Source organism: Schistocerca piceifrons, chromosome 2 (genome assembly GCF_021461385.2).
Source record: "Schistocerca piceifrons isolate TAMUIC-IGC-003096 chromosome 2, iqSchPice1.1, whole genome shotgun sequence".
Lineage (NCBI taxonomy): Eukaryota > Metazoa > Arthropoda > Insecta > Orthoptera > Acrididae > Schistocerca > Schistocerca piceifrons.
The window spans coordinates 584,463,205-584,489,565 of record NC_060139.1 but is presented as its reverse complement, the minus strand read 5'-3'; the positions used below and the strand labels follow the sequence as shown (position 1 = coordinate 584,489,565).

Sequence of the window (26,361 nt, the reverse complement as noted above, 5' to 3'; positions counted from 1 at the left end):
GCTGTTGGCATGAGATAAGAGGGAAAACATTGATAAGCTTCCAGACAATGTCCTTCTTCAGAGATTATAAGCAGGGAAAGCTGCTTCTGTAGTAGCTATCTCTGAAGGAAAAACGTATTGTGTGCTAGTTAGCTCTGAAAAAGGAGAGTATCTGAAGGCTTAGCAACATTTTCACTCTTGTTTATGTTCTATTAACAATACATTCCTCAACTGTACAATGTCTTGTTGGTTTTACTTCTTTCATTATATAAACATAGCCAGTTAGTGACATCAAGTCCAGATTTCAGAACAAAAGGATTTAATTGTTTTAGATTGTGATGAAAGGTTACTTAATGAGCTGGGGGAAAGTGTTCCTGTAACAATGAAAAAAAAATATTGCTTAGACAGGACAATAGTTTTATTGACTGTGAAAAAAAAATTGCTTAGACAGGACAATAGTTTTATTGACTGTGATACACAGTGATATACTGTTTTCTTCATATTTCATTATTTTGGGAGCAGGATTTCATCATAGGGTATGACATTGGCAAAGCTGGTTAGGATTCTCTTCACAACTTGTATGATTGTCTCCTCAATGGGAGCACGGATTTCTTGCATCACATCTCTCCAGTTTTCATTGATGAATTTGTTGACAGAATCTCCTAAAAAGGGAAAGTGATAGTATTAAGTAACATATCAAATTGGCAGGCTTTTAGATTGGGAATGAAAGAAACATTCTGGTGCTGCAACTAGATTGCCAAGACAAGAATATGTGTGAGTGACTTGTCCCATGATCTTCCTCTACTGATCTTTTAACTTGTGTTAGTTATATTTCTTATTCCAAGAGCATTCCTCTGAGTTTAGTAATACATTTAGGTATTTGTGTAACAAATTGTTTATCACTGGAACATTTCCTGACTGGTAAAAATTTAAATTAAGCCTCTGTATAAGAAGGTAGATGAATAAAAAGCATCAAACTTCCATCCAATTCCACTTTTGCTAGAATTCTTGAAAGTTTTAGAAGAGGCAATGTATGAGTGGCTTCTTAATTATCTCACAGCAAATACCATTAATATGTTTTCAAAGCCACAGTTCATACTTCCAAAGGGTGCTGATGTTGAGATAGCTACACACAAATACAATAAAAATATACTTAATTCATTAAACAATACATTTTAGACTACTAGCGGATTCTGTGAGCTGTCAAAGATGTTCTACTATGCAATATCACTAGGATATTGTGGTATAACAGCAAGTGTCACAGAATGTTTCAAATTGTGTCTCTTGAATAGGAAACAGAGGGTATCAATAGGAGAGAGCCCTGTTTCAAGCTATCAGTTATCACCCAACTGGGAATTAATTACTTGTGGTGCCCCATAGGGCTCCAACTTAGACCCCTTACTTCTTCTATGTGTACGTTACTAGATGTTAAGTTTGTTTTGTTTGCGGATGATACCAACTTTGTAATTAATCACAAATCAAGTATAGTTTTAGAAATATTTATTAATGAAATTTCCATGAACATCAAAAACAGTTCCTAGTCAATTATTTCGTAGTATACTTAATAACAACACACTATAGGCAGTTCAGAAATTGTAAGACGTTTCCTCCCAGTACATGTCTAACCTTTGACAACAAGCAGATAGAAGGAGTTGACAATGTTATACTCTTGGGATTACAACTTCATAACAGATTGATCTTAGAGGAGCACACCACAGAATCGCTGAAACATGTAAAAATATATGCAACATGTATATTTCCAGTCACAGGCATTACAAAAATAATAAAGCTAGCGTAATTTGCTTACTTTCAGTCCATAATGTTATGCAGAATAATTTCTTGCGTAGCTCATAAAGCCAAGCTCAAGTTTTCTGAGCCCAAAAGTATTTTATATGAATTATTTGTGGTGTGAACTCAAAAACATCCTCAGACGCCGGTTCAGGGAACTGGGGGGAAACAGTAAGTAGACCAGAGATGAATGGAGAAACTTTCCAATGATGAAATGGGCCACAAGTTGCGAAAGCCGCTGACATAAGCGACTATTTGTGGCCCAGTGTCTGCAAATGAGCATCTTGGAAATGGTGGAGCTGTCTATCTGTTTGCATGCTACTGCCATCAGCATATATGGAAATGGTTGAGGGATAGTGAAGCCACAAGTAGATGAGATCGTTTTTGTGTTTGCAACTTGTCACTGATTGTGAAGGTCAGATGCTTCCTTGCTCTGTAAAGCAGGATGTATGGCGATCTGCAACAGATCTAATGACTGAGTACAAAGCAGGAGCAGACACAAGTGTTTCAGAGTGCACTGTTCAGTGAAAATTGTCGATGTTGTGCCCTGCAGCAGACAAACCTTACATATTTCTATATTGACCCAATAACTTCATCAATTATGATTGTGCTATGCGTGGGACTATCATGATTAGACTATGGATCAATTGAAACAGGTGTCCTAGTTGAATAAATAACATTTCATGTTACACAAGTTCAATGATCACGTCTAGGAGCCCTGTCATCCAGAAAATAGATGCTTGAAACATTCAGTGTTTCACAGACACAGGCGAGTAGGGTTAGTGCTATGCTATGGGAGACAACCCCTCCATGAACCATGGACCTTGCCGTTGGTGGGGAGGCTTGTGTGCCTCAGCGATACAGATAGCCGTACCGTAGGTGCAACCACAACGGAGGGGTATCTGTTGAGAGGCCAGACAAACATGTGGTTCCTGAAGAGGGGCAGCAGCCTTTTCAGTAGTTGCAAGGGCAATAGTCTGGATGATTGACTGATCTGGCCTTGTAACAATAACCAAAACGGCCTTGCCGTGCCGGTACTGCGAACGGCTGAAAGCAAGGGGAAACTACAGCTGTAATTTTTCCCGAGGGCATGCAGCTTTACTGTATGATTACATTATGATGGCGTCCTCTTGGGTAAAATATTCCGGAGGTAAAATAGTCCCCCATTCGGATCTCCGGGCGGGGACTACTCAAGAGGATGTCGTTATCAGGAGAAAGAAAACTGGCGTTCTACGGATCGGAGTGTGGAATGTCAGATCCATTAATCGGGCAGGTAGGTTAGAAAATTTAAAAAGGGAAATGGATAGGTTGAAGTTAGATATAGTGGGAATTAGTGAAGTTCGGTGGCAGGAGAAACAAGACATCTGGTCAGGTGACTACAGGGTTATAAACACAAAATCAAATAGGGGTAATGCAGGAGTAGGTTTAATAATGAATAGGAAAATAGGAATGCGGGTAAGCTACTACAAACAGCATAGTGAACGCATTATTGTGGCCAAGATAGATACGAAGCCCACACCTACTACAGTAGTACAAGTTTATATGCCAACTAGCTCTGCAGATGATGAAGAAATTGAAGAAATGTATGATGAAATAAAAGAAATTATTCAGATTGTGAAGGGAGACGAAAATTTAATAGTCATGGGTGACTGGAATTCGAGTGTAGGAAAAGGGAGAGAAGGAAACATAGTAGGTGAATATGGATTGGGGGACAGAAATGAAAGAGGAAGCCGCCTGGTAGAATTTTGCACAGAGCACAACATAATCATAACTAACACTTGGTTTAAGAATCATGAAAGAAGGTTGTATACATGGAAGAACCCTGGAGATACTAAAAGGTATCAGATAGATTATATAATGGTAAGACAGAGATTTAGGAACCAGGTTTTAAATTGTAAGACATTTCCAGGGGCAGATGTGGACTCTGACCACAATCTATTGGTTATGACCTGTAGATTAAAACTGAAGAAACTGCAAAAAGGTGGGAATTTAAGGAGATGGGACCTGGATAAACTAAAAGAACCAGAGGTTGTACAGAGATTCAGGGAGAGCATAAGGGAGCAATTGACAGGAATGGGGGAAATAAATACAGTAGAAGAAGAATGGGTAGCTTTGAGGGATGAAGTAGTGAAGGCAGCAGAGGATCAAGTAGGTAAAAAGACGAGGGCTAGTAGAAATCCTTGGGTAACAGAAGAAATATTGAATTTAATTGATGAAAGGAGAAAATATAAAAATGCAGTAAGTGAAACAGGCAAAAAGGAATACAAACGTCTCAAAAATGAGATCGACAGGAAGTGCAAAATGGCTAAGCAGGGATGGCTAGAGGACAAATGTAAGGATGTAGAGGCCTATCTCACTAGGGGTAAGATAGATACCGCCTACAGGAAAGTTAAAGAGACCTTTGGAGATAAGAGAACGACTTGTATGAATATCAAGAGCTCAGATGGAAACCCAGTTCTAAGCAAAGAAGGGAAAGCAGAAAGGTGGAAGGAGTATATAGAGGGTCTATACAAGGGCGATGTACTTGAGGACAATATTATGGAAATGGAAGAGGATGTAGATGAAGATGAAATGGGAGATATGATACTGCGTGAAGAGTTTGACAGAGCACTGAAAGACCTGAGTCGAAACAAAGCCCCCGGAGTAGACAATATTCCATTGGAACTACTGACGGCCGTGGGAGAGCCAGTCCTGGCAAAACTCTACCATCTGGTGAGGAAGATGTATGAGACAGGCGAAATACCCTCAGACTTCAAGAAGAATATAATAATTCCAATCCCAAAGAAAGCAGGTGTTGACAGATGTGAAAATTACCGAACTATCAGCTTAATAAGTCACAGCTGCAAAATACTAACACGAATTCTTTACAGACGAATGGAAAAACTAGTAGAAGCCAACCTCAGGGAAGATCAGTTTGGATTCCGTAGAAACACTGGAACACGTGAGGCAATACTGACCTTACGACTTATCTTAGAAGAAAGATTAAGGAAAGGCAAACCTACGTTTCTAGCATTTGTAGACTTAGAGAAAGCTTTTGACAATGTTGACTGGAATACTCTATTTCAAATTCTAAAGGTGGCAGGGGTAAAATACAGGGAGCAAAAGGCTATTTACAATTTGTACAGAAACCAGATGGCAGTTATAAGAGTCGAGGGACATGAAAGGGAAGCAGTGGTTGGGAAGGGAGTAAGACGGGGTTGTAGCCTCTCCCCGATGTTGTTCAATCTGTATATTGAGCAAGCAGTAAAGGAAACAAAAGAAAAATTCGGAGTAGGTATTAAAATCCATGGAGAAGAAATAAAAACTTTGAGGTTCGCCGATGACATTGTAATTCTGTCAGAGACAGCAAAGGACTTGGAAGAGCAGTTGAATGGAATGGACAGTGTCTTGAAAGGAGGATATAAGATGAACATCAACAAAAGCAAAACGAGGATAATGGAATGTAGTCTAATTAAGTCGGGTGATGCTGAGGGAATTAGATTAGGAAATGAGGCACTTAAAGTAGTAAAGGAGTTTTGCTATTTGGGGAGCAAAATAACTGATGATGGTCGAAGTAGAGAGGATATAAAATGTAGGCTGGCAATGGCAAGGAAAGCATTTCTGAAGAAGAGAAATTTGTTAACATCCAGTATTGATTTAAGTGTCAGGAAGTCATTTCTGAAAGTATTTGTATGGAGTGTAGCCATGTATGGAAGTGAAACATGGACGATAAATAGTTTGGACAAGAAGAGAATAGAAGCTTTTGAAATGTGGTGCTACAGAAGAATGCTGAAGATTAGATGGGTAGATCACATAACTAATGAGGAAGTATTGAATAGGATTGGGGAGAAGAGAAGTTTGTGGCACAACTTGACGAGAAGAAGGGATCGGTTGGTAGGACATGTTCTGAGGCATCAAGGGATAACCAATTTAGTATTGGAGGGCAGCGTGGAGGGTAAAAATCGTAGAGGGAGACCAAGAGATGAATACACTAAGCAGATTCAGAAGGATGTAGGTTGCAGTAGGTACTGGGAGATGAAAAAGCTTGCACAGGATAGAGTAGCATGGAGAGCTGCATCAAACCAGTCTCAGGACTGAAGACCACAACAACAACAACATGGGAGACAATCACCATGTCTAGGCCACAAAATTATCCTGTTCTAAACTCAACGGAACACTTCTGGTATGCTATTGGGTGCCAGCTTCAGGCTCACAAATAAACAGCCCATAATTTATGGGAACTGCATAATAAGTGCATTGACAGATGGTGCTGGATACCTCTGGAAACCTACCTAGGACTTATCGAATATATTCCCTGCATAATTTCTGATGTATTGCTTTCTAAAGGTGTGACAGTATGCTATTAAGTTGGTTTTTGGCTCGTCAATAGCATAGGAAGATCTAAAACCAAGACCCATAATGTCAAAATTAAAAGTGAGGGCAAAGTGATAGAAGATGCTCAACAGGTAGCCAATATACTCAATGAATATTATGTGAACATAGCATCAAACCTAATTAAAAGTCTGTGCAATTCAAACAACAAAAAGTACCAACTTGTGAAAAGACAAAGTTTCTGTGCCCAGCAACAGAATGTGAAGTTACAAATACTATTAATAAACTAAAAAATAAAACATCTTGTGGTCCTGACGGAATTCCAGAAAAGGTAATCAAACATAGTTCTACTAGTATAGATACTCACCTAACTGACATTATTAATACTTCTTTCAGGACAGGAGTGTTCCCATCAAAACTAAAACTCTCCATAATAAAGCCAATTCAGAAAAAGAATAGCACAGCTGACATAAATAATTATAGGCCGGTGTCATTATTGTCAAGTTTCTCTAAAGTAATTGAAAGAGTAATGTATGAAAGGCTAGCTGACTTTCTGAGTAAAAATAAAATACTGACTAATGTTCAGAATGGGTTTAGAAAGAACAGATCCACAGAAATGGCAGTCTTCCAATTCATGAAAATGTTTCTAAATGCCTTGGACAAGAACGAATTAAGCTGTGGGATATTCTTAGATTTATCTAAAGCATTTGATTTAATTAGCCATGACTTATTGCTTACGAAACTAGAATTTTATGGGGTCCGAGGACTTGCCTTCAAATGGTTCAAGTCCTATCTCTCTGATAGGCAACAGACAGAACAAATATGTCATGAAGGCAAAGAGTATCTTTGAGATAAAAAAAAAAAGCTATTGAGTCCCCCAGGGTTCTGTGTTAGGCCCTCTGTTGTACGATTTGCCAAACCATCTGACAGTTGGAGAAACGGTGATGTTCGCTGATGACACTAGCATTTTTATAAAAGGATACGCTGAGGATAATCTACAACAGAGTGTCTCTAGGACAATAAATGAGACAGGAAAATGGTTTAGCTATACTTCTTTGATCATAAAAAAGGATAAAATGGTATTGATGAATTTCAGTAATATTAAAAGTAAAGCTAGAAGAAGAGTACAAGCTGAGTTAGCAAACTATGTTATTGCACAAGCTCCATACACAATATTCCTCGGTACATGGGTGGATGAGCACATGAGATGGGAAAAGCATCTATAAGTTTTGAGTAAAAAATTAAGTAAATGCTATGTGCTAAAAATGCTTTGGGAATGTTGCAACATGAATCATTGCTGTGTGCCTATTATGCTTACATGAACGGTTTCCTTAGATATGGTGTGATCTTCTGGGGAAATACAGGTATGGCAAAACAAGCCTTCAAACTTCAAAAAAGGGCTATTAGAATAATGAAAGGGGTTCCCTGCAGAGTGTCATGCAGGGAAATATTTAAAGAATTCAAAATAATGACTAATTCTAGCTTATACATCTATGAACGTGTATGATTTCTGAAAACTCACCAGGAATTTTCAACATTAAATAATCAGGTTCATAACCATGAAACAAGGAACAGGGATGATTTTCACAGAGACACCCACAAAGGAAAAGTGTAAACTACCAGCCCAAAATACTTTTTAGTGAATTGCCTTCTACAATAAAGAAAATTAAAGAATTTCATAAATTCAAGGTAGATCTTAAACAATTTATACTAACACATAGCTTTTATAACATTGAAGAATATCTGAATATGGAAAAGTAATATTATTTGTATATACTGACATAAAACATTTGTATTTATTATCCAAGTTTTTGAAAGATAAGAAACTATATTGTAATTGACTAAACTCATACAATGTATATAGTTAACAGATGAATAAAGAGATAGATTGATTGATTGATCTCTCTCTGTGTGTGTGTGTGTGTTCATCTCATACCACACGATTATGTAGTCTCACGTTATACATGGATTTATAAATGCAGCAACACTTATTACCTTCAGGGTAGGAAAGAGCATAATCAAGATTATGAAAAGAATTGAGGGGGTTCAAACAAGGTATGGTGGTACTGGCTTTCAATTTGGACTTTCTGTGAGAGCTTAAATGTTCCTTGGTTGAGTGTTAACGATATTATCGTGAAGTGGAAAGTCGAATAGAGAAGTAAATTTAATCATCACTCTCATTATGGGTTGATAATCTCAGTACCAGTCACTATTCATCTTTGCCATCAGTGGAATAGGGATGTGACGAATTTTAGTCATGCCAATGCATAATTGCTACTGGTCTCGGAAGCAGTTCCACAACGTGATTTAAAGTGGTTGCATCAGTGCCATCACTGGTCTGTTTTGTTTTCAGGATGTAAACTGTCTGCTATGGTATTTAATGTCCAATGTTTTTCTCCCAATATGTTGATGGTATTAGCTGACCAAAACCGGTAGTCTAAGAACCAAAACTTTTGTAATCGGTGGCGGAAATAAAAGAAATTTATTCTAATCATCAGGATTTACGTCTACATCTACATAGATACTCTGTAAGCCACCGTATGGTGCATGACGGAGGGTGCCCTGTACCACTACTAGTCATTTCCTTTTCTGTTCCATTCACAAATAGAGCAAGGGAAAAACGACTATCTATGTGCTTCCCTATGAGCCCTAATTTCACGTATCTTATCTTGGTGCTTGTTACGTGCAATGTATGTCGGTGGCAGTAGACTCATTCAGCAGTCAGTTTCAAATGCCGGTTCTCTAAATTTTCCCAATAGTGTTCTTCGAAAAGGACGTTACCTTCCCTCTAGGGTTCCTCATTTGAGTTCAGATCTACCGGTAACAAATCAGGTAGCTTTCCTCTGAATTGCGTCGATGTCCTCGTTCAATCTGATCTGGTACGGATCCCAAACACTCGCACAGTATTCAGGAATAGGTAGCACCAACGTTCTATATGCCGTCTCCATTACAGCTGAACCACACTTTCCTAAAATTCTCCCACTAAACCGAAGTTGACCATTCGCTTTCCCTACCGCAGTCCTCACATGCTTGTTCCATTTCATATTGCTGTGCATTTTTAAACGGTGTGACTGTGTTAAGCAGTGCACTACCTATCCTGTATCCGAACATTACAGGTTTTTTTCCCTACTCATCCGCATTAATTTACATTTCCCCACCTTCAGAGCCAGCAGCCATTCACCACACCATCCAGAAATTTTGTCTAAGTCACCTTGTATCTTCCGACAGTCACTCAACATCGACACCTTATGGTACACCACAGCATCATAAGGAAACAATCGCAGATTGTTGCCCACACCGTCCACCACATCATTTATGTATGTAGAGAAAAACAGTGGTCCTATCACACTTCCCTGAGGCATTCCTGACGATACCCTCATCTCTGATGGACATTGGGCATCGAGGTCAACGTACTGAGTTCTATTATTTAAGAAGTACTAGAGCCATTCAGATATCTGTGAACTTACTCCTTATGTTTCTAGCTTCGTTAACAACCCATAATGAAGCATCATGTCAAATGCTTTGCGGAAATCTAGAAATAAAGAACCTGCCTGTTGCCCTTGATCCATAGTTTGCAGTGTATCATATGAGAAAAGGGGAAGCTGAGTTTTGCAGGAGCGATGCTTTCTAAAACCATGCTGATTCGTGGACATAAGCTTCTCAGTCTCAAGAAAATTTATTATATTCGAATTGAGAATATGTTCAAGGATTCTGCAGCATACCAAAGTTAGGGATATTGGTCTGTAGTTGCGGGTCCGTTCTTTTACCTTTCTTTCACACGGGCGTCTCCTGCACTTTTTTCAGTCGCCTGGGACTTTGCAATGGGTGAGAAATTCACGATAAACCCACCATGGTAGCCGAGCGCGGTAACGCGCTGCTTCCTCGACTTGGGTAGGCGCGCCGGCCCCGGATCGAATCCCCCCGGCGGATTAACGACGAGGGCCGGTGTGCCGGCCAGCCTGGATATGGTTTTCAGGCGGTTTTCCACATCCCATTAGGTGAATACTGGGCTGATCTCCACGTTTCATCTCAGTTACATGCCTCGCAGACATTTGAAACACATTTGCACTATCTCACCATGTACACTAGATGCAGGCAGTTATGGTACACTGATTCCATCCTGGAGGGTTCAGGGTGGCAGCAGGAAGGGCATCCGGCCATCCCTAACACTAACATTGCCAAATCCGTTGTAACCACGCCGACCCTGCGATCGTTGTGGGGCTATGGCGTAAGCGAAAGAAAAGAAATTCACGATAAATGCAAGCTAAGTAAAGGGCCAATGCTGTAGAATACTCCTTGAAAAACGGAATTGGGATTCCACCCAGGCCTTGTGACATTTGTTTTCCTCCTCCAATTATTTCTTTACATCAGGGATGCTTATTACTATGTCGTCCATACGGAAATTGTTCGGTAGTCGAACGACCGTTTGTTTGTGCCCTGGACGAACGATTCGTTGAACGTGAAATTTAAGACTTCGGCTTTCGTTGTGCTATCTTCAACTGTCACACCATACTGGTCAACAAGTGACTGGATAGAAGCGATAGACCCGCTTAGCGATTTTACATAGGACCAGACATTTGCCAGGTTCTCTGCCAGATCTGTTGCTAAGGTATGACGGTGATAGTTGTTGAACGCTTCATGCATATATCTTTTCACAGACGCACATATATCTACTAACCGTTGCTTGTCGTCATTTGCGTGTTCTCTCTCGAACCGAGAGTGCAACAGCCTCTGCTTTCTCAGTATTTTCTGAATCTCGTTACTAAACCATGGCGGATCTTTTCTGTCCTTAATCCAGTTACTAGGCACATAATTCTCCAGATTACGATTTAAAGTCTGCTTGAACTTTGCTCATAAGTCCTCTACGTCAATCTTACTTGAACTAAGTGAGATGCTAACAACTGCTGTTCTATCTAGCAGAAACACTCTCATAGTTTCTTGACTGATTTATTAACTTTGGTAACCATAGTTACTTTAGCGACATCATGATCGCTAATCCCTGTTTCTATACTGACATTGTCATAAGATCCGGCCTATTTGTAGCTACAAGGTCTAAGATATTTCCACTGCGTATGGGCTGGCGAGCTAGCTGCTCAAGATAGTTTACAGTAAACGCGTTCAAAAGTCTTTTGCACAATTGTCTGTCAGTACCCCCCGCAATGAATACACAAGCATCCCAGACTATATTCGGTAGGTTAAAGTCGCCTCCAACTGGTACTGCATGATCTGTGTATTTGCTCGCCATTGACCGTAGACTTTCTTTGAATGATTCTAGAACTGTCACAGCAGAATCGGGTACCGGTAAAAAATCCAACAACTAACTTGGATTCACCTAGACCAGTTACACACGTCCAGATAATTTCAAAGTCATACTATAGATAGCCGTACCGTAGGTGCAACCACATTGGAGGGGTATCTGTTGAGGGGCCAGACAAACATGTGGTTCCTGAACAGGGGGAGCAGCCTTTTCAGTAGTTGCAGGGGCAACAGTCTGGATGATTGACTGATCTGGCCGTGTAACACTAACCAGAACGGCCTTGCTGTTTTGGTACTGCGAACGGCTGAAAGCAAAGAGAAACTACAGCCGTAATTTTTCCCGAGGGCATGCAGCTTTACTGTATGGTTAATGATGATGGCGTCCTCTTGGGTAAAATATTCCGGAGGTAAAATAGTCCCCTATTCGGATCTCCGGGCGGGGACTACTCGACATCGTTATCAAGAGTAAAAAATAAATACTTTAAGGTTCGGCGATGACACTGTAATTCTGTCATAGACTGCAAAGGACCTAGAAGAGCAGTTGAACGGAATGGACAGTGTCTTGAAAGGAGGGTATAAGATGAATATCAACATAAGCATAACGAGGATAATGGAATGTAGTCGACTTAAGTCGGGTGATGCTGAGGGAATTAGATTAGGAAATGAGACACTTAAAGTAGTAAAGGAGTTTTGCTATTTGGGGAGCAAAATAACTGATGATGGGCGAAGTAGAGAGGATATAAAATGTAGACTGGCAATGGCAAGGAAAGCGTTTCTGAAGAAGAGAAATTTGTTAACATCGAGTATAGATGTAAGTGTCAGGAAGTCGTTTCTGAAAGTATTTGTATGGAGTGTAGCCATGTATGGAAGTGAAAAGTGGGCGATAAATAGTTTAGACAAGAAGAGAATAGGTTTCTAAATGTGGTGCTACAGAAGAATGCTGAAGATTAGATGGGTAGATCACATAACTAATGAGGAGGTATTGAATAGAATTGGGGAGATGAGAAGTTTGTGGGACAACTTGACTAGAAGAAGGGATCGGTTGGTAGGGCATATTCTGAGGCATCAAGGGATCACTAATTTAGTACTGGAGGGCAGCATGGAGGGTAAAAATTGTAGAGGGAGACCAAGAGATGAATACACTAAGCAGATTCATAAGAATGTAGGCTGCAGCAGGTACTGGGAGATGAAGAGGCTTGCACAGGATAGAGTAGCATGGAGAGCTGCATCAAACGAGTCTCAGGACTGAAGACCACAACAACAACAACGTCAATTCGACCTCAATAAAGACAATATTTTTGTCGACTGCAATGAACACACCCCCTCCTATGGCCTCCAAACTGTCTATCCGATGTATGTACTACGAGTCGCTAAATATCTCACAGTTTTCCACTTCTTGTGTTAGCCAGCTTTCGGTCCCAAGAATAATTTGAGCGCGAGAGATTTCCTGGGGGGAAGTAAATTCGGGACCTTGTTACGAATACTTCGGCAATTTACTGATAAAATTTTGATAGTCGAAGTGTCTTTACTCTGAACGCGGTGTGACTTCTCTTGCTGCATATCGACTGGCGAATGTTCATCAGAGTACCTCAAACCACCGTCTAGTCTTCAATATTTTTTATGAAAATGTTAAAATCTGCCTTACTTGTGGAGAATTTGGACAAAAGGACAAAATGAACTGTGGTACAGATGCGTGTATTACACAGGGTGCTCATTTAGACTGAAGACCCTGAAATATCTCGAAAACTACACATCTGATCAAAAAACAAAAAATATAATTCCAATATGTATATCTTGGAGGAGGACATCCAACAATGCCACACCCGACCCTCTATCCTATCCCGTGCATCGGTGGTGGTGGTGGTGGTGGTGGTGGTGGTATGGCGGGGGGACAACTTTGAAACCTTCAATTGGAACACCCGTTTTTTATTGCAGATTACGATTCTATGGCAAAATGTACATACGTTTTGTCCAACGCATTTTCTTTTTTTCCCCACAGATCGTGCTGTAATCGGAGGAATAGAAATGGGTACACAATCACAATTTACGACACACTATTCGATGGCCCTTCAATATTCAGTGGCACGTGGGATCCCATCTCCAAGCTAGGACAGGCTAGTATTTCATAACTTCTAATTGGAAACCCGATTCGCAACGTTGTATTTTTCCGACACATCGAACCGGTAGTACTAGACGCGCCACAATGGCCTTACGGCGAACTACGACGTATCACAAAAGGCAGTACACAGCGACCGGAGCACATGCATCATGCAGACGTAGAACGGATAGCGGCTCTATACATTACAATACTTGCGCAGTGTTTATTGCCTGCACATCTACCTAACATTTGGAGAACAGACGTGCAAATGGTCGATAACCACAAAAGAAAATTTCAAATGATCCTGATTTAGGGAGAATGTAGGAGAAATGTTGAAGATGCTGTTGCCTTGTATGCTGAGCGTTTTCCAGCGAAAATACGATCATTTTTATTAAATTTTCTTTACAGATTACAAAAATTTCCAAAATCTGTGTAGAAAAAAATTGCAGAAAGGTAGTTTTTACCGAGGGGTGTGGGAGGGGAGAACCGCTTTGGCATTGCTACCAAGGGGACAGGATCAGCGCGGTGCAGCTCTGGTATCGCGTGTATTTGTGCAAGATTGGAAAGACCCGTTGTGGTTCGAAAGCAATTATAGGAAGCTGCTATGAAAGCAAAGAATGCTTCACTGCAGCTTTAAACGTAGCAGGCAGACGTGGTGGCCGAGCGGTTCTAAGCGCTTCAGTCTGGAACCGCGCGACCGCTACGGTCGCAGGTTCGAATCCTGTCTCGGGCATGGATGTGTGTGATGTCCTTAGGTTAGTTAGATTTAAGTAGTTCTAAGTTCTAGGGGACTGATGATGTCAGCTGTTGAGACCCATAATGCTCAGAGCCATTTGAATCATTTTTAAACGTAGCGAAAGTTTCATAGACAAATAAAAACGAAACAAAGCCAAAATAAACATAAGAAGACCCTTGTGTGATGCATTCAGTGAACTTCAAAGCAAAATTATATCTACCGATCTGAAAGAAAATACTGAGACCATTTGGTCTATATAGTTAGTAAACAAATCAAAGCATATGTCCAGGCACTCTGTGACCACAAGCGCAGCGATGCAGGAGATGGCAGAGGGAATATTGAAATACTAAATTTATTTTCCAAAAACTGTTTCACCGAGGAAAATCATACTGCAGTTCCTCCTTTAAATCATTGCAAGAGCATCAAAAAGACATATCGAAATACCTGGCTACAGGATATAAAATTAACTGAAGCCAGGAAACAGAGGAAACATGATTGTATGTATGCAGGTGGAGTACCTATACGATTCTGCATTGAGTTATGCTTACCACACGGGATTAGCCTGGGCAGTCCTGGTTCTTTACTGCGGTCTGGGGTAATGTCCAGTATTGCAGAAATGTCCAGGGTTTGAGAATTTTTTTAAATCTTAGACATTCATGTTCAACATGGTGTTATAAACATTCTCTTACTGGCGTCCCTCGCTCAGTCGACCTTTCCGCAGGCACGGACATCGATGGAGAGTCGTGACTTTTCACTTAGTCATTTGGCAACACAACGGGGGCAACAGGTCCACATTATGTGGTCAAAACCATCCGGACACCCCAAAAACATACGTTTCTCTTATTAGTTGCGTTGTGCTGCCACCTACTGCCAGGTATTCCATATCAGCGACCTCAGAAGTCATTAGAAATCATGAGAGAGCTGAATGGGGCGCTCCGCGGAACTCACGGACTTCGAACGTGGTCAGGTGTTTGGGTGTCACTAGAGTCATATGCCTGTACGCGAGATTTCCACACTCCTAAACATTCCTAGGTCCGCTGTTTCCCATGTCATAGCGAAGTGGAAATGTGAAGGGACACGTACAGCACAAAAGCGTACAGGCCGACCTGACTGACAGAGACCGCCGACAGTTGAAGAGGGTCGTAATGTGTAATAGGCAGACATCTATCCAGACCATCACACAGGAATTCCAAACTGCATCAGTATCCGCTACAAGTACTATGACAGTTAGGCAGGAGGTGATAAAACTTGGATTTCAAGGTCATAAGCCACGCATCACGCCGGTAAATGCCAAACGACGCCTCGCTTGGTTTAAGGAGCGTAAACATTGGTCGATTGAACAGTGGAAAAACGTTGTGTGGAGTGACGAATCACGATACATAATGTGGCGATACGATGGCAGGGTGTGGGTATGGCGAATGCCCGGTGAATGTCATCTGCCAGCGTGTGTAGTGCCAACAGTAAAATTTGGAGGCGGTGATGTTATCGTGTGGTCGTGTTCTTCATGAAGGGGGCTTGCACCTTTGTTGTTTTGCATGGCACTATCGCAGCATAGGCGTACACTGATGTTTTAAACACCTTCTTGCTTCCCACTGTTGAAGAGCAATTCGGAGATGGCAAATGCATCTTTCAACACGATCGAGCACCTGTTCATGATGCACGGCCTTTGGCGGAGTGGTTACACGACAATAACATCCCTGTTATGGACTGGCCTGCACAGAGTCCTGACCAGAATCCTATAGAACACCTTTGGAATGTTTTGGAACGCCAGGCCTCAGCGATAGAGGTATCAATCCTCTCCTCAGTGCAGCACTCCGTGAAGAATGTGCTGTCGTTTCCCAAGAAGCCTTCCAGCACCTGATTGAACGTATGCCTGCGAGAGTGGAAGCTGTCATCAAGGCTAAGGGTGGGCCAACACCATATTGAATTCCAGCGTTACCGATGGAGGGCAACACGAACTTTTAAGTCTTTTTCAGCCAGGTGTCCGGAGATTTTTGATCACATAGTGTTTAAGTTGCTATCTGCAAAGAAACTTGTAAGTCATTTTCCGCCATGTGTCCGGATGCTTTTGATCACATAATGTATGTTATACTTGTGTGTGAGGTAACTTCCACATGTTTTTTATCTTTTTAATTTCTTTTCCTTCTTTGTCTCATTGATAAGCGAGAGGTAAAAGAAAGTGTGTATTTAATGTTAACCTGTAACAGGGATACAAATTTTTGAAACTTTGTAATGATGGTAGCAATGAATGTTTTCATTGCACTCTACGTACTCGAGAATTTTCTGTTGCACAGAAAGGGAAAGGTTGATATTAAAGGCATCTTCTCCAGTTGAGAATTTTTTTTCGATTATGGGGAACATTTGGTCTGCAGAAAGGGGTAAACTTTCAGTATTTATTGTTAAACATTTGCCAAGTGTTAAAATTAATTCAGGGCATTCTTGATGTCAATGTTATGATGTAATTAAAACAAACAACCCATTTATGAAAGACTCATGCCTAGTGAAGTACACAACTGAATAAATAAAGGTTAATGTTTCATTAAACTGCTGAGACTTTAAAGTAATTTAAGAACTATGTCCTGAGTTGAGTCCAAACTAAGTGTGGTAATATATCTTCGGTTCGACTCAATAAAATATGAAAAGTCTACACAGAATATATGAAAAAACTTGGTCCTTTCCTAACGACAGTGTAATGTTGGTCACTGGAGGAGTAAAGTAATGGAGAAAAAAGAGCAGCTCATTTTTGTTTTCAAGAATGGTTGTCGAAAAGACGCATAAACTATAGATCCACATCGCTGACATGGCTTGTTGTAGAATTTTGGAACACTTTTTATGCTCACATATACGATATTTCTGCAGACTGAAAATGTGCGCTGTAGGAATCAACATAAACTCCACAAGCACCAGTCATGTGAAACCCATCTCACTCTGTTTATCCACCAGACTCAGAAGGCAGCAGACGCCACAGCACCCAAGATGATGTCGTGTTTCTTTTCTTTTAGAAGGCAGTTTCACCCAGTGAACAAAATGTGACCACATAGAATATCAAACCAGAATTGTGATTGGACTGAAGAGTTATTAGCAAACAGAACACAACATGTCACTATTAATGGACAGATATATTCAGATGTAAAAGTAACTATAGGTGTACCTCAGGGAATTTTGTAGTAACACTGCTTTTCACAATATACATAAATGACAGAGTGGAAAATGTCAGAAGTTGCATAAGTCAATTCGCAGATGACACTGTTGTATACAGAGAAGTTGCAATCGTAGAAAATTATAGTGAAATGCAGAAAGACACGCTGAAGATCAACGCTTGGTGCAGGGGTTGGCAGCTAAAGAAATGGGACATACAGCGCATAAATAAACAGAAAGACCAACCAGAGCATGATTACACGGTGGCAGAACAATCATTAGAAGCAGTCACATCCATTAATTTTCTGTGAGTGTGAGTACGGTGGGATTCAAAGTGGAATGGCCACAGAAAACTAATAGCAGGCAAGGCAGATGACACACAAAGATTCATTAGAAGAGCCATCAGGCATTGTAGTCCACTCATGGAGGAGGTAGCTTACAAAGCCCTCGTCCGATCAGTAATTCAATATCGTTCATCAGTCTGGGATGCGTTCCAGATAGGATTGATAGAGGAAATGTGGAAGGTCCAAAGAAGAGCAGCACGTTTTTTTACTGGCTACCGCGTTTCTTGCCCAACTGCAGTGGAAGATGCTACAAAGGAGACATTGTGCATCACGGCGTGGTTTACTGTTAAAATCCTGAGAGTGTACGTTTCTGCAAGAGTCAATCGATATGTTGCATCCTCTCACGTATATCCTGTGAAAAGGTCGTGAATTTAAGTTTAGAGGCACTCGAAATCACACAGAGGCTTATCAGCAACCATTCTTCCCGCGGGCCGTTTGCGACTGGAACAGGTTGCAACTATGACAATCCTGTGAGTCAAACAGTATTCACTGAGGTAATAAAAGTCATGGGATACCTCCTATGCAGCAGTCGGTTAATTCTGGCCCAAATAATAATGGTGAAACAACTGGCAACTGACTCTTAGTCTATGTCTACATCCATCTACTTTACTCCAAACTAGTGTAAAGTGCATGGTAGAACACATAATTATCCCGTTGTATCGCTGTTAAGGTTTCGTACCCTTCCGATTGCGTAAGGAACGCGGAAGAATGACTGAAAGCCCCTGTGCGCACTGCGGGAGCCATACGTAGTTGCCAGTAATATACCGGTATTCCTAGAGCTCTCACGTGATATTGGCTCTCGACACATTTTACGAAGGGTTTCGGGGGATAGCTGATATTTTCAAGCGCCCAGCAGTTCATGTATTTCAGCGTTTCTGTGATAATCCCATGAGTCAAACAGTATACACTGAGGTAATAAAAGTCATGGGATACCTCCAGTGGAGCATCTAGACATTTCATGGACTCAACAAGACGTTGGAAGTCCTCTGCAGAAATATACAGCCATATTGTCTCCACAGCCGTCCATAACTACAGAAGTGTTTCCTGTGCAGGAATTTGTGCACGAACTGATCTCTCGATTATTTCACATAAATGTACAATGGTATTCATGTTGGGCGATCTGGGTGGCCAAATAATCCGCTCAAATTATCAAAATGTTCACCAAACCAATCGCAAACAGTTGTGGCCTGGTCATACGGTGCACTGCCATTCATAGAAATCTCATCCTTGTTTGGGAAGATGAAGTCTATGAATGGCTGCGAATGATTTCCAAGGGGCCGAACATAACCATTTCCAGCCAATGGTCAGTTCAGGTGGACCAGAGGACCCAGACCATTCCATGTAGACACGGCCCAAATGGAAGCAGCAGCAGCTTGCACAGTGCCTTGTTGACAACGTGGGTCCATGGCTTCGAGGGATCTGCACCACACTCGAACCCTAACGTCAGCTCTTACCAATTGAAATCAGGACTCATCTGATCCGGTCACCGTTTTCCAGTCGTCTAGGGCCCAGCCAATATGGGCACAAGCTCAGGAGAGGCGCTAAACGTGATGTCGTGCAAAGCCACTCGTGTTGGTCGTCTGACGCCATAGCACGTTAACGCCAAATTTCGCCGCACTGTCTTAACGGATGCGTTCGTTGCCCACAGTGTTTCTGCAGCTGTTTCACGCAGTTTTCCTCGAATGACAACTCTACGCAAACGCCGCTGCTCTCGGTCGGTAAGTGATGCTGTCGGCCACTGCACTGCCCGTGGTGAGAGGTAATGCCTGGAATATGTTCTTCTCGGCAGACTCTTGACAGTGTGGGTCATGGAATATTGAATTCCCTAACAATTCCCGAAATGGAATGCCAACACGTCTATCACCAACTACCATCCTGGGTTCAAACTCTGTTAATTCCCGCTGTGTGGCCAAAATCACAACGGACACCTTCCAACATGAATCACGTGAGTGCAAATGACAGCTCCGCCGAACCGCGTGAGGTGGCGCACTGGCTAACACACTGGACTCGCATTCAGGAGGACGACGGTTGAATCCCGTGTTCGGCTATCCTGATTTAGGTTTTCCGTTATTTCCCTAAATCGCTCCAGGCAAATGTCGGGAGGGTTCCTTCGAAAGGGCATGGCCCACTTACTTCCCCGTCCTTTCCTAATCCGATGAGACTGATGACCTCGCTGTCTGGTCTCCTCCCCCCAACCCAACAGCTCCGCCAATGTCGTGCCCTTTTATACCTTGTGTATGCAATCCTACCACCAGGGGGGCGCAGAAAGCTATGCGCAGAAAGCAACGTGTTTTCTCAGTTGTGCGCATGACGTCACGGTGGAAGCAGCTGTGCCAAACAGTACACAGTTCGAATTGTGTGTGATTGTTTTTCTTGTGTTGTTTTGTGTTTGAAGGAGTATTTTGATTGAGTTCTTTCTTCTGAGGTACTCAGTCAACGGCGAAAACATTCGGAATTCGGGAGTGTTAACGGTTTTTGCTGTAGTTGATATCTGATTCGGAACTGAAATAGTTAGCGATAGTGGACAGCGGAATCAACATTGTGTTCGCCAGCTCTATAGTTTATGGTTCGTCCTGTGAAATTCTTATTGGAGAATCTACAAGTGAGTGAGAAAATTAATTTTTACAATGCCAGGCTGTGCTGTAACGGGCTGTTTTTCCTGCAACTGGAGCACAAAGGGAACTGACGTAATATATCACAGTTTCCCGCATAATGAAACATTACAAAAACTATGGTTGTCGAAATGTTGAGGGAAAGACAGTGTAAATGTTGCGCATGCAAGAATATGTTCTCGCCATTTCGCAGAAACAGATTACTTAAGGGATTTACAGTCTGAATTGCTTAATTTGCCCCGAAAAAGAATGCTCAAGCCAGATGCAGTTCCTTCGCGCAATTTGCCGTGCAGTAGTGCGACTGTCAATGTGTCACCCGCAACAGAAGACAGAACCAAACGGTATAAGAAACGAGAACTACATAAGAAATCTCTGGAAACTCTGGAAAAGCTGTCACCAAATAAGAAACATCATAATAAGAGCACATGTACAGATGACAGTTTTTTTTTTTTTTTTTTTTTTTTGAGACACAGATAAAGTTACTTTGATGAATACTATAGCGGCTTTAGAAAGAAAGAATGCTGTTCTTACAAACAAGTGTGTTCAACTTCGAGCTCTTAAGTAAATTCATTTCAATGCGATTAAATGAATAGTTTCTGATTTATTTGAGCCGAGGTTTCGAATTTCAAGTGTGTGTCAGTGTGGTTGTGTTCTGACCTTTTACCGATGTGTGAGGCATAAGCTGCGAAAGAATATAACTCATCAGTTTTAACTGTAATATTTTAGTAGCAGAAAAGCAGTTTAGACATCTCATTTCTGGTATAAACAAAATCTTCCGCCAAGAACTTGACGTAAACGCGCATGCCGTGTCGTCTGCTTGTGAGCGCTTGCTTCCACGCTGACGTCACTAGGCCAGCCAATGGCAGAGCAGAGCGCTTACTGCCCAACCTTATTATTTAGTAACGACTACCACCATCTGTGTCTGCGCCTATCGCTATCCGATGACTTTTGTCCCTTCAGTGTACATTCGTGCTGGCTGTCCTTCTCCACGTATGTTAAATACATAAGATGGATCGTGTGACTGGTACACTTTTCATGTAGATAAATGCTTAGTTGTGCCCTTCAGACAACGTAAAAGTGGAGCGTCTGTTGGTTACCAGGTTAATGAGTCACAACTAGAGCCAGTCATAGCATGCAGTCATTTGTGAGTAGCTATGTGTAGAAATATGAAGTGGGACGTTCGTATTGGCATAGTTGGAGGAAAAGCGATTCATTGATAGGACACTAATAAACTGACGTTTGCATATAAAAGATATTTCTTACAAAATATTTGTATGGCCTATGCCTGAATATCATTCAGCAGTGTGGGATCCACTGATGGACTAACAGAATGATACTCAACATTTTCATTTATTTATTTATTCATTCGCCTTTGAACATTTTGTGTATTATTGGTGTAACTATTTACATATAAAACTAAGAGAAGGGATACTTAAAATTTCATAATGTTTACATCAATGGTACAGCGCTACTCATAATCTCTGAATTATGTAAGCATGAACCATTATAGACCATTTGATATAGATTATTAGTATTTGCTAGTAATCTGTAGTGTTACAATTTAGTTTGAGAGTAATGAGTCAGAATTTCGTATGTCACTTAAATTTGGTTCCTATTACACTTTTACTGAGTAGTATGTTTTTTTCGTAAATCACTCTGCTAAAACAATTTTAAATGTGCTCTAGGGGACACAATGGTTAGTTTTTTTTAAGTCTGTTGAAAACTCTGAGACCAAGTTGTTTGTCGGTGATATGAACCTTAAGGAGCCTACTGTAGGGTAAATTAATTGATTGCCCATTTCTTATATTGCGTTTGTGTTTTGACAACCTAAAATTAAAACTAATTAAATTCTTTTTAACACTGAGGAGACAACTATACACAAACAGGCTAGGTAGTGTCATAATATGAAGCTCTTTGAAATGATTTTAAGTGCTTCTGTTGGAATACGTGCCTTTATACATCTGACAGCCTCTTTTTGTCATTTGAAAACAATTTTTGAGCCAGGGCAGTTACCCTACAGAAGAATTCCATAGGTAAGGTGGGAGTGGAAAAATGCGAAATATGCATACGGTAATAGACTTTTGCTTACATTTTTCCTCAGTTTACACAACAGGTGAATCACTCTAGACAGTTTGGAGCACAATTTTTCTGCGTGACTCGCTCAGCTGAGTTTCTCATATATGTGGAAACCCAATAATTTAAATATTTTGGAATCGTCGTGACAACACTTGAATTGAACACAATGTCTGCAACTTAATTACCATTACTTTCCAAACAATTTACCTGGAACCAGTTAGTGCATCTGTCCATTGGGGTATCTGCGTCGTCTAGCAGCTCCTCTAAATTATCAACTTGTGCGAACAGAGTTGTATCACCTGCTGATGACCTCATAACTTTAGTTCCATAGTGCTCAGATCCATTTGAACAATTTTTTTTGAGACATGCGTCTCCACCACTGCTGAGAACGGCTAAGACTCTTCTATCATTGGGCAAAATGATGATTGGTTTTTGGGGCTGCTAGGGTGTGGTACTAACGGATTATGCTCATAATAAGCTACCCGTTTCAAGGGCATACTACCGAAATCTCCTAACGAGTATGCAGGCGGCTCTGAAAATGAACTGTCGAGGAAAGGTGTCTAGGTCCTAGAGCAACCTCTGGTGTCCCATGGGTCTGATTCTCATACTTACTTGAGTTCTTGAGGCGCACATGAAGTTTATTGGTGAATAATGCAGTGAAGAATTTTTTAACTGTTTTTCCTCTTATTTCATTCAGCACATTTTTTATTTAATATGCTAATAAAACCTTTTTTTGAACCGATCATTATAAGTGCTCCATCACACGTTACTGCAGATTGAACGTTCCGTTAAGTTTTTCACTTCTTCAGAAATATCTTCACCAGTAGTGGTTCCTTTTGATATCTGTGATGCTAATAATTCTTCCGTTATATTGCAGCCACCGTCTACACCACGAGCAATAACTGCTAACTGAGCAGCCCCTAACAAATCAATGTTCTCGTCCAAAGTGATCGCAAATGCTTCGAATGTGGCAGCAAAATCACAAACTTTGTCATCGGCCTTCATAACAATTGGTCGAATAACAGATTGTCTCGATAAACTTATTTGTTCGGACTCTTTTTCTTTATAAGGATATAGTATATCTGCAGTGTCCAAGCGGCACTCCTTTACAAATTCACCCTCAGCAAGAGACTTAAACCATTAGACAGTTTTTTTATTTATTATAAAACTAGGTTTAACCGAATTGTCGCACTGTGCCCTCGATTTGGCAAAGTATTACTGTTGCTTGTGCAAATTGGAAATGGATATTTTAACTTCGTCTTTTTGCAATTTCGCTATAAGCTGTTGTTGAGTAAAATGTTTCGTAGAAAAGTACATTTGCGTACCATGTTACTTCACAAGGAGTAATGATTCTCTAAACAACAAACAAACAGGTTTATCTTTGTGCACTTTGAAGAAATAATTAGCCGGCCGGAGTGGCCGTGCGGTTCTAGGCGCTACGTCTGGAGCCGAGCTACCGCTACGGTCGCAGGTTCGAATCCTGCCTCGGGCATGGATGTGTGTGATGTCCTTAGGTTAGTTAGATTTAATTAGTTGTAAGTTCTAGGCGACTGATGACCTCAGAAGTTAAGTCGCATAGTGGTCAGAGCCAAAGAAATAATTCGTCTATTTCTCCTAATGACGACATTCATTATATAGTTTTCCATCGTCAGTAAAAACGCATGTAAATACTTGCATGAAATTAACAAACTAGCACAGAACTGACAGCAGATAACTAATTTGTTCAGCAAGTTATGGCGTCTGCTGCCGTTGTCAAATCGTCACATTTCGCGAATAGTCGGTAATCTTAGTGCCGCTGTTGCCCATTAACTACTTTTGTGATCTATCAGTGTGTAATACAGACGTAGGCAGTAAGCAACAAATGACCTGCATTTGTGCTCAGCACTGATCCACAGGCGAGAATACTTCTCCCCGCAACCCTTCAAAGTAGTAAGCTGTTTCCCCCACTTTCCGCGCACTTGGCCCATAGCTTCGCGCTGAGACTGGAGAGGTGTTTCTCTTTGTTGTTAAAAATCCAGCGGCGGTGAAATGGCTCTGCATATGCACTGAGTAATCAAAACTTTCACTGGTCTGCGTAATTAGCCGTAAATCCGAGTACAGTCGAGCGTCGGTGGGAATGTCCGAAAACGTGTACCGGACGGAGTCCAATGCGAGCGCCTATTTCCCTCTCTCTCTCTCTGTCCCTCACGAATTTCTTCTACAGGCCTGACTGAAACCAACAGCGGCCACCCGTGTCCTAGGGTGTGGTTTTCTCCACGACAACGCCCCAGCTCATCCTGACAGGACACATAGACACATGTTGCAACAATATTTTGCCTGTTCCAACTCCAGTCCCCCTCCCCCCACCAACATTCTCGCCATATTAAACCCAGTGCCTTTTCATTCCTTGCTCAGATGAAGAAATCATTGCGTGACAGACATTTACACAATGACTACAAAGTAATTTTCGAGGTGTAAAGTTTCCATAACAACTAAAATGCAGAGTTCTGCTACCAAAGTCTCCGCCCAGTCATCCATACTTGGGAAAAATTTGTCACACCGAAAGGTGAATATGCAGGGAAAAAACAACACCATCACCAGGTTTGATGGTCGCAGTTTGATTTTTTGAAGTGTTAATTTAAACTTAATGACTACCCCTCATACTGATCAGTGTAATGTCATGGAAATATACTGACGGGAAAAAAATCACAACACCAAAAAAATGGAAATGAGCGTACAGCATTGTGGGCCGAGAGTCCCCCTTTCGAGGGCGTTCGGCCGCCGAGAGCAAGTGCTTATTGCATTCGATGCCACATCGGACGACTTGCGCGCTGGAGATGGAGATGAAATGATGATGAGGACAACACAACACCCTGAGTGGAGAAAATTTCCCGCCCCAGCCGGGAATCGAACGCGGGCCTCTGAGCGTGGTAGGCGGTAACGCTACCGCTACGCCACGGAGGCGTTGGACGACATAAACGAAAGTTGGTAGACGTGTTTCTACAGCTGAAAGGTGAAGTTTGTTCAGATTTCGCGCCAGACGCGTAAAAGTGCATTAGTAGCGCCACTATGAGGATGCAAATCAGCTTTGCTATAAATACACGCTGTAACGGTCGTCAACGTTAGTTACCTTTGAGACTGTCCGCCCCCATAGCTGAGTGGTCAGCGTGACGGACTGCCGTCCTACGGGCCCGGGTTCGATTCCCGGCTGGGTCGGGGATTTTCTCCGCTCAGGGACTGGGCGTTGTGCTGTCTTCATCATCATTTCATCCACATCCGGCGCGCAGGTCGCCCATTGTGGCGTTGAATGTAATAAGACTTGCACCAAGGCGGCCAGACCAGCCCCGCAAGGGGCTTCCTAGCCAATGACACCAAACGCTCATTTCCATTTTCATTTTCCTTTGAGATTGGACGTCGTGAACTGAAGTTGATGTTAGTCAAGAGTATAAGGCCAGAAAGACGCCATTATCAGCACCTCGCAGAGTTTGAACGAGTCGTGTAATAGGTTTACGACAAGCTGGATGTTCTTTCTACGATACTGCAGAAAGTTTGGTTCACAGGTAGATGCCATGTTTCTTGACTTCCGCAAGGCGTTCGATAGAGTTCCCCACAGTCGTTGAATGAACAAAGTAAGAGCATATGGACTATCAGACCAGTTGTGTGATTGGATTGAAGAGCTCCTAGATAACAGAACGCAGCATGTCATTCTCAATGGAGAGAAGTGTCCCGAAGTAAGAGTGATTTCAGGTGTGCCGCAGGGGAGTGTCGTAGGACCGTTGCTATTCACAATATACATAAATGACCTTGTGGATGACATCGGAAGTTCGCCGAGGCTTTTTGCGGATGATGCTGTGGTATATCGAGAGGTTGTAACATTGGAAAATTGTACTGAAATGCAGGAGGATCTGCAGCGAATTGGCGCATGGTGCAGGGAATGGCAATTGAATCTCAACGTAGACAAGTGTAATGTGCTGAGAATACATAGAAAGATAGATCCCTTATCATTTAGCTACAATATAGCAGGTCAGCAACTGGAGACAGTTA

At 41.6% G+C, this 26,361-nt stretch overlaps 1 protein-coding gene across 1 annotated transcript in view; it reads right to left on the bottom strand.

Annotated features, from left to right (window-relative positions):
• Positions 1–486: 486 nt before the first annotated feature.
• The window catches only part of LOC124775617 (protein takeout-like), a 93,245-nt gene continuing 67,370 nt past the window's right edge, over positions 487–26,361 (bottom strand). Inside the window, exon 5 of the mRNA XM_047250445.1 lies at positions 487–641. Coding sequence (XP_047106401.1) covers positions 487–641 — 155 coding nt within the window. The remainder of the gene's footprint in view (positions 642–26,361) is intronic.